The following is a 9,154-nucleotide window of genomic DNA, read 5'->3' as shown; positions in this document are numbered from 1 at the left end:
AAGTTGAAATATTTACTCTATAAAACTTCTGACTCATATTTTGATTAAGCTATTATCTAAAAGTAACAAGCCACATTTTTTTCTATACTTCTCCATAAGGGGTAAAAAATAAACCATGTATACATGAAGTCAGGTATATAGATAGGCAGTATACTACACTACACATTAGTAGATAAAAATTATTTTTGGATAAAGAATGATGTTTAGTCTTAACTCTTTGAGGTTATGTAAATAATCCTTGGCATATGAAGATAGTCCCTTCTGAGCCATTTACTGAGTCTAATCACATATATTAGTTTCCTTTACCCATCATAACTATTTGAATGACAGTTTCCCAAAAATAAACAAGCAAGACAAGTCTCCTTGTCTCCAAGGAAGGCTAACAATAGGCAAGAGTGATGAGCTACAGTAGATGTAACTAACTCAGATGCTTTCAGAGGCCCAGGCAATATAACTAAACATGTGAAGCAGCTTTATGTAATGCAATAGATAATGGTAGGTCAGTGGCAACAGAAGATGCCATGTCTTGCCTAAAAGCATTCTAATTAAAAAATAGTTTTTAAACCACTGAGCTGGCCAAACAAAACACATCTATTAGCAGACCATTAATCACCTTGGTTTATACTTGTTTTTGTTTTTGAGACAGGGTCTCACTCTGTCACCCAGGCTGAGTGCAGTCGTGCAACCGGACTCACTACAGCCTCTACCTCCTGGGCTCAAGCAATCCTCCCACCTCAGTCTCCCAAGTAGTTGGAATTACAGCACATGCTACCAGGCTCAGCTAATTTTTAAATGTTTACTTGTAGAGATGGAGTCTTACTATGTTGCCCAGGCTGGTTTCAAACTCCTGGACTCAAGTGATTTTCCCCTGCCTCAGCCTCCCTAAGTACTGGGATTACAGGCGTAAGCGACAGTGCCTGGCCGCCTTCTTTTTTTTCTTTTTTAACATTAGCAATTTGTGGTTTTTCTTTTAGGAAAGATAAACATCTTTCTTTATGCGATATATAGTACTTCAAAACTATTCCGGCTATCCAAGAACCTGGTTGAATTTAAAGAAAACATTTTTAAATAAAAAGTACTTTCATAATTTGAAAAAATAAATTAAAAAACTTTAAAATTCTACTCTTATTACTACTTTTAATTCAACATTCAACACATAAAAACTGGGCACTTACTACATGCTAAAGCATTGTCAATATCCTTTAAGATAAGAGAGATACTGGTGTACTGGTTTTGTGTAGTTATGTAAATTTATTTACTACTAGAATAATAATTCTCTGCTTAAAAAAACCTTTTAATCCAAATATTATTATATATCTATCTGTAAATATTTATTTTACCTGGGAGAAAATGCTTAATCAAGAAAATTGCGATAAATAATGATGGGTTTAAAACAGAAACCACTATCAGTCACCACGTTGATGCTTTTCAGATCTAGATCTTTAGACTGGTGAGAAAATTTCTGTGATGTTCACACTTCCGTAGGGAGTTTTAACTGTCATTCAGAGAGACAGTTACAGAAGAATCATTTTTGAATTAGAGTAATAAATACAATTAGCTGAATTTTCTGGCATTTTTTTCAAGCATTTTCCATTTGCATCTCAAATATATGGTTACTCCCAGAAATTCCACTTTTAGGTATATACCCATGAGAATTGAAACACAAAAACTTGCACACAAATGTTCATAGCAGCATTATTTATAATAGTGGAAAAAGTAGAAATAAGCCAAATCCCCATAATTAATGAAAAGATAAACAAAATGTGGTATATCCATATAATGTGCCACAAAAAAATAAAGTACTGATACATGATACAACATAGGTGAACCTTGAAAACATTAAGCTAAATGAAAGAGGCCAGACCAAAAAAAAAAAAAAAAGCCATATATTGTTTGAGTCTATTTATATGAAATGTCCAGAATGGACAAATCCATACAGACAAAAAGTAGATGGTAGTGTTTTCAGGGGCTGGAGGAAGGGAAGAATGGGAAGTAACTGCTAATGGATTTAGGACTTCTTTTTGGGGTGATGAAAATATTCTGGAATTAGAAAGTGATGATGATTGTACCACTTTGTGAATATTACTAAAACCACTGAATTGTGTATTTTAAGGGTAAACTTTATGGCATGTAAATTATATCTCGATAAGTAATAAAGAATATGGCTATTATAACCTATTTATATTGGATTTCTAAAAGAATATTTCATATTCTACTAAAAGATGACAGGACCCTATAGATATATATATATATATCAAATATATATATATATATTCCTGAAAACTATTTTATAACCAAAAACTTTGTTTCAAAACATCATTCTCACTATAGTTATAAAACAGAAAACAAAACTAAATTTTTTAAACATAAATATATTTAAAAAATTAAAACACCTAAGAAATGCAATCTATACATATGAAAAAGTAAAATATTTATATGCATAACAAGTAGTTGCAACATTATCCATAAGCAGCAGTTAGTGTTTATTTTCCCCATATTTTGGTTTAACACCATAGTGTAGTGGTAGTTCATTCTTTTTAGGGAAATTACATAAAGTATATATAGCATATTATTAGTAAGTTATAGAAGACTGTATAACTGGAAAATTCCAAGTAACAGCATTTCCTCTAAAAACACATCTATTATTAAACAAATTACTTTAAACTAGCAGAGAACAAAATGAGCCTATAATTTATTAAGAACAAGATATATAGTCAACTTGCATAAAATTACATATGGCATTTTAAAAAGTCTATTTCTAAAATATCAGTAATTCAGGCAATTGGGATTTCCACAGGAGAGAAATTGCCATTAATTTCCTTGTTATGAAGAAAGGTCTGCCTTAAGAACATCACAACGATGTTATTAAGAAATGCTACAGCATACTTTAAAAATCAAAATGGTGAAACATATGTATCAGGATATTCTTTTACTGATACCAGCCCTATAGCAGCATTTCAGAAGGTGATTTAAATCTAATAACTGACTTGGGTTTTTATTCTTTTCTAGAAATACATATCACATGTATAGTTTAGTTAAGAATTTTCATTTCCATTATAAATGGGAACTTTTCATACTGATGATCTAAAGGTATAAGAAATTAAGTAATTGGATAGTCTAGCACTTTATTAGAAATATACCTACTGACTCCACAAAAACAACTTTTACATATAAGCAAATTACTAAAAATATCTGAATCGGGAGAAATGAAATAAAATATAGTTAATGGTTTTCTCTTTATCTCTAACTGTAAAAATCCCTTTTGCCTATTTATTTGACCCGTCTCTATTCATGCAATTTAACGAACCCTCAAAAGAATTTACACATCTTTATACAGAATTCACATCTACATCAGTAAACTGCCAGTCCTTTTATATTTTCAGTGCCTTATCAAAATATGGGTAACAAAGTTCTTCATTCTATGAGGCAGGAAGATGTTTCCTAAGTACTTCTTTGGATGAAGATGATATAGTATCTGGGAAGGACACCTCAAATTCTATTAGAAGGTCACCACGTTGGTCAGGATTTTTTGGAAATGGCAGCCCATATCCAATAATTCTTCTTCTCATTCCAGGTTTCACAATATCATTTACTGACATAGGTATGTTTCTTCCATCCAGTGTTGGTACATTAATTGAGCAGCCACACAATGCCTAAAATGGACCAAATAAAATAAAATGAACACACTTCAAAACTCAAAAATCTAAGCACAAATATTACCAGATGGTAAAGGATAATACCACTAAGGTAAAACTTTAACCTCCAAAAGAATAACAATAGTTACAGATTTTTTTTCCTCATTAGAAAATTCCTTCAGAAGTCAGGCGCGGTGGCTCATGCCTATAATCCCAACACTTTGGGAGGCTGAGGCAGGCAGATCACCTGAGGTCAGGAGTTCGAGACCACCCTGACCAACATGGAGAAACCTTGTCTCTACTAAAAATACAAAATTAGGCAAACACAGTGGCGCATGCCTGTAATCCCAGCTACTTGGGAGGCTGAGGCAGGAGAATCACTTGAACCTGAGAGGCAGAGATTGCAGTGAGCCGAGATTGCGCCATTGCACTCCAGCCTGGGCAACAAGATCAAAACTCTGTCTCAAAAAAAAAAAAAAAAAAAAAAAAGGAAAATTCCTTCAGGACATGCATTATTAGATATGTCACAAAAAAAAAAAAAAAAAAAAAAAAAAGTTAAAAGAAAAGTAAAGGATATATTCCACACTGCCCTGGAATGACATGGTTATTTTGAAGTTGCTATTAATACATTCAAGATGCAGGGATTGGAATGGGAGAAGAGGGAGAAATTCAGGACTAGAAAGAACAGGATAGGAGCAACTATTTTTCTGGAAACTATTAGGACAAGAAATATATTTGTTTCATCTAACAAATGTTTACTGAACATTTACTATATGCCACACATTCCGGCTAGATGGTGAGCCTTATAGGGACCATGAACACAGACCTCAGCTCAAGGAATGCACAAGGAACTCAAAGAAACATAGAAGCAAACTAGCCATTATAGTACTGTATAGTGTAGGAACAAAGGTAAGCATGGAAGTCTTTTGTGAGAGAAAGAGCACCCAACTTAACCCCTTAGATTCTGGGAGCAGAGGATGCTTGAACTGAGCATTGGACCAGCAGCAGGTAGGTATTAGAGCAGGGTGAGAAACAATAGTGTTCCACAGAGTAGAGCTCAAGTATACAAGATAATAATAGAGCAAACTGGGCTGGGTGGGGTGGCTCACACCTATAATCCCAGTACTTTGGGAGGCCGAGGTGGGCGGTTCACTTGAGGTCAAGAGTTCAAGATGAGGCCGGGCGCGGTGGCTCAAGCCTGTAATCCCAGCACTTTGGGAGGCCGAGACGGGAGGATCACGAGGTCAGGAGATCGAGACTATCCTGGCTAACACGGTGAAACCCCATCTCTACTTAAAAAAAATACAAAAAAAAAAACTAGCCAGGCGAGGTGGCGGGCGCCTGTAGTCCCAGCTACTCGGGAGGCTGAGGCAGGAGAATGGCAGGAACCTGGGAGGCGGAGCTTTCAGTGAGCTGAGATCCGGCCACTGCACTCCAGCCTGAGCGACAGAGCGAGACTCCGTCTCAAAAATAAAATAAAAAAAAAAAAAAAAAAAAAAAGAGTTCAAGATGAGCCTGGCCAACATGGTAAAAACCCATCTCTACTAAAAATACAAAAATCAGCTGGGCATGGTGGCGGGCACCTGTAATCCCAGCTACTCGGGAGCCCAAGGCAGCAGAATCACTTGAACCTGGGAGGTGGAGGCTGCAGTAAGCCAAGAATTTGTGCCACTGCACTCCAGCATGGGTGACAGAGCAAGACTCCATCACAAAAAAATAATAATAATAAATAACAATAATAGAGCAAACTTGGAGAAGTGCATATACATTTTAGGAGTAGACATCAGATTTAAAATTACTTATTTTAAGCTAAAGAGTTTGGACTTTATGGTACAGGTTATGTACAGCAATTTAAGAATTTGAAGCAGGGAACTGCTATGACCATATTTGCAGAGTTACAATCCAATTTGAGAAATAGTGCAAATAGGCTGGGCGTGGTGGCTCACACCTGTAATCCCAGGACTTTGGGAGGCCGAGGTGGGTGGATCACCTGAGGTCAGGAATTCAAGACCAGCCTGGCCAACATGGTAAAACCCTGTCTCTACTAAAACTACAAAAATTAGCTGGGTGTGGTGGCAGGCGCCTGTAATCCCAGCTACTCAGGAGGCGGAGGCAGGAGAATCACTTGAACCCAGAGGTGGAGGTTACAGTGAGCCGAGATCACGCCAATCTGGGTGACAGAGCAAGACTCTGTCTCAAAAAAAAAAAAAAAGTGCAAATAAGAACTCAAGTAATAACTGTATTAATGCAGTACCATTATAATTTATAAATGTATATATTTATATGAACTTATGTGTATTTTTATTAACATAAAGGTATATAAATTTATTATTTATAGTGAATTATAAATTATTTTCTTCTAATACCTTTTTGTTATGCAATTATTACTCCATATTAACAATTTTAGAACAAACCCTATATATAGGGCCTAATGTGTTGAGATTACCAATGCAGATCTTATAAAGCACATTTGTAAAAGCAGCCTCATAGTACATAATCCAGTTAGCACTTAAAATTGACACTTTAATTCTAAGTAACTAAAGTTAGAAAATATAATCACATCCATATAAGAGGTATAATACCAGTACTATCTTAGAGGATTGTTATAATAATTATTTTTAACGTATAATAGGCATTAAACAAATGTTAGCTATTATCTAGATATACTCTCTATGATCAACCACATAATTATTTGGTCTCAGGATTTTAGGTCCTACCAACTTACCTCTCGTAAACTAATTTTAGCAGTATAAATTATATTTGATCCATCTCTTTTAAATTTTGGATGATCTTTGTCTTTAATGATAAAAACAATGTCTGCTGGAATACTATTTGGTGTTTCATCTCCTTCTCTTGGAAAAGTAATTTTGGTGCCTTCTTTCCACCCTTTTTTAATTTCAATGGTAAGAATTTTGTCCTCGGATCTGTAACTCCTTCCATCAGCATTTAGCCTTTTTCGAGAAATCTTCATCCGTTTGGTACAACCACTATATATCTCTTCAAGTGATACTCTAAGTTCATGAATAACTGGAGGATCTTGTTTGAGGCGGGATGGCCCCACAGAATTCCTGTCTCTTGGATATCCATTCATGCTGAAACCAAAGGCACTAAAAGGATCACCATCTATTTCCATTTCTTCAGAATCTCTACCACCACCCATTCGTCTTCCAAAGAAAATTTCAAAGGGGTTGGACCCTCCGAAAAATGCAGCAAATGTAGCATGAGGATCGCCATGAAAGGTGTACCGGAAGGTACCTCCTTGTCCATCAGTGCCTCCTGCTCCTCCTTTCAACCCTAATTGAAGAGATAAGCATTATTAGAAAAAAGCTTGCAACTCAAGTTAAACTTTCAAAAACTGTATTGCTAATAAACTTTGGCTAACTTACATTAAAATGTATTAATATTGGCCAGAAATGCCACTTTAAATACAGAACAGCTATAAAACTCTTAATGATTACATCCTAAGTTAAATTGTTAGTTTTCAAATTCTTCCTCCAAATTAGCACTCTTTGTTGTTGTTGTTTTGTTTTGTTTTGTTTTTGAGACAGAGTTTCGTTCTTGTTTGCCCAGGCTGGAGTGCAATGGTGCAATCTCGGCTCACCGCAACCTCCGCCTCCCGGGTTCAAATGATTCTCCTGCCTCAGCCTCCCGAGTAGCTGGGATTACAGGCATGCGCCACCATGCCCGGCTAACTTTGTATTTTTAGTAGAGGCAAGGTTTCTCCATGTTGGTCAGGCTGGTCTTGAACTCCCGACCTCAGATGATCTGCCTGCCTCGGCCTCCCAAAGTGCTGGGATTACAGGCATGAGCCACTGCTCCTGGCCAAATCAGCATCTTTAATAATTTATTCCTGATTCTTTGTTCCTCAGGTAAGTAAGAAAAATAAAATAAGGTCAGGCGCAGAGGCTCACACCTGTAATCCCAACACTCTGGGAGGCCGAGGCAGGCGGATCATGAGGTCAGGAGTTTGAGACCAGCCTGGCCAACATAGTGAAACCCCGTCTCTACTAAAATTACAAAAAATTAGCCAGGTGTGGTAGTGGGCGCCCGTAATACTAGCTACTTGGGAGGCTGAGGCAGGAGAATCACTTGAACCCAGGAGGCGGAGGTTGCAGTAAGCCAAGGTCGCGCCACTGCACACCAGCCCAGGCAACAGTGTGAGACTCCGTCTCAAAAAAAAAAAAAAAAAAGAAAAGAAAAAAAAAGAAAAAGCAAAGAAAATTAGGAACTTCTTATCTTATAAACTACTGATCTGGCATGCTGAAATATATAAATTATATAAGTACTTATAAATATGTAAGTTTTTAAAAGATGTCAGTTGGAAGGTCTTCAGTAATTGATACAAAGTATAGAACTTAAATATTTAATTTATATTATAATCAAACAATATATATAACATTAAAAAATATAAATATATTAATAAAATATATTGCAAAATACAAGATACCACATTCATACTGTTTATATATAAATAAAATAGAAATACGTAAAAATATAATGTAATAAAAAATACCATATTCATTCTAACTAGTTTTATTTCAGATCATCTTTTACTGTTTAAGAATTAAAATAGGGCCAGGTGCAGTGGCTCAAACCTGTAATCTCAGCACTTTGGGAGACCGAGTCGGGTGCATCACTTGAGGTCAGGAGTTCGAGACCAGCCTGGTCTACATGGTGAAACCCCATCTCTAGTACAAATACAAAATTAGCTGGGCATGGTGGCACATGCCTATAATCCCAGCTACTTGGGAGGCTAAGGCAGGAGAATCGCTTGAACCTGGGAGGCGGAGGTTACAGTGAGCCAAGACTGCGCCATTGCACTCCAGTCTGGGCAAAAGGAGCAAAACTCCATCTCAAAAAAAAAAAAAAAAAAAAAAAAAAGAATTAAAATAGAACTCTGTGGCAGAGAGTAAAAAAATTCTAATAATGAAAAATAGTTTTTTAGACACGAAAATTGTCATTCCTTCTCTAGATGCCAAATTTGTTTATCTAGGCATACCACATCTTAGCATTAATTTCAATGCTTATGAGAAGAAGACTGAAATCAAGAGCTGTAAACTTTGACATGTAAGGCCTCTATATGGGTTATTTCTGTCTCTTGTGAACAATCCACCTCAAGAAACAATATAGTGACTTTTTGACCCTTTGCTTAAAGGTTCCACTAAGTAATATTTAATCCAGAAAAGATTATATTTGAAACAACATTTTCCACTATGTGTGAAAGAAATGTTCTACTAAAACCCAAAAAACAACAGTATGGTGATCTTTTAGAGGTCAATACTGACCAAGAAACAAGCAGGAAAAGAATCTAAAGATCATAAAACTATGAAAAATTCAACAGGTTAAGCTAGGAGATTCTAATATCTCCAAACAGTGAGTGATTTGAAGGCAGGAAATATATTCATTTTGCATTGCTCAAGCATACAGGGCTGAAAATGGTAGGCATCCACGCTTAGTGAATGAAGGGAATGAACTAATTCCTAAAGTCCTTCTAAATCAAAACTAAAAAAAGTATCTTG

At 36.0% G+C, this 9,154-nt stretch overlaps 1 protein-coding gene across 4 annotated transcripts in view; it reads right to left on the bottom strand.

Annotated features, from left to right (window-relative positions):
- Positions 1–1,683: 1,683 nt before the first annotated feature.
- DNAJB4 (DnaJ heat shock protein family (Hsp40) member B4) overlaps positions 1,684–9,154 on the bottom strand; it is a 37,501-nt gene continuing 30,030 nt past the window's right edge. For all 4 annotated transcript variants that reach the window (XM_050805634.1, XM_050805646.1, XM_050805641.1 and 1 more), the window contains exons 3-4: positions 6,361–6,929; positions 1,684–3,653 (exon numbers count right to left, since the gene is read on the bottom strand). In XM_050805634.1, coding sequence (XP_050661591.1) covers positions 3,420–3,653; positions 6,361–6,929 — 803 coding nt within the window. In that variant the 3' untranslated portion in view covers positions 1,684–3,419. The remainder of the gene's footprint in view (positions 3,654–6,360; positions 6,930–9,154) is intronic.

Source organism: Macaca thibetana, chromosome 1 (genome assembly GCF_024542745.1).
Source record: "Macaca thibetana thibetana isolate TM-01 chromosome 1, ASM2454274v1, whole genome shotgun sequence".
NCBI classification, from domain to species: Eukaryota; Metazoa; Chordata; class Mammalia; order Primates; family Cercopithecidae; genus Macaca; species Macaca thibetana.
Note: the sequence above shows the minus strand (reverse complement) of the source record. Positions and strands in the feature narration are given on the sequence as shown.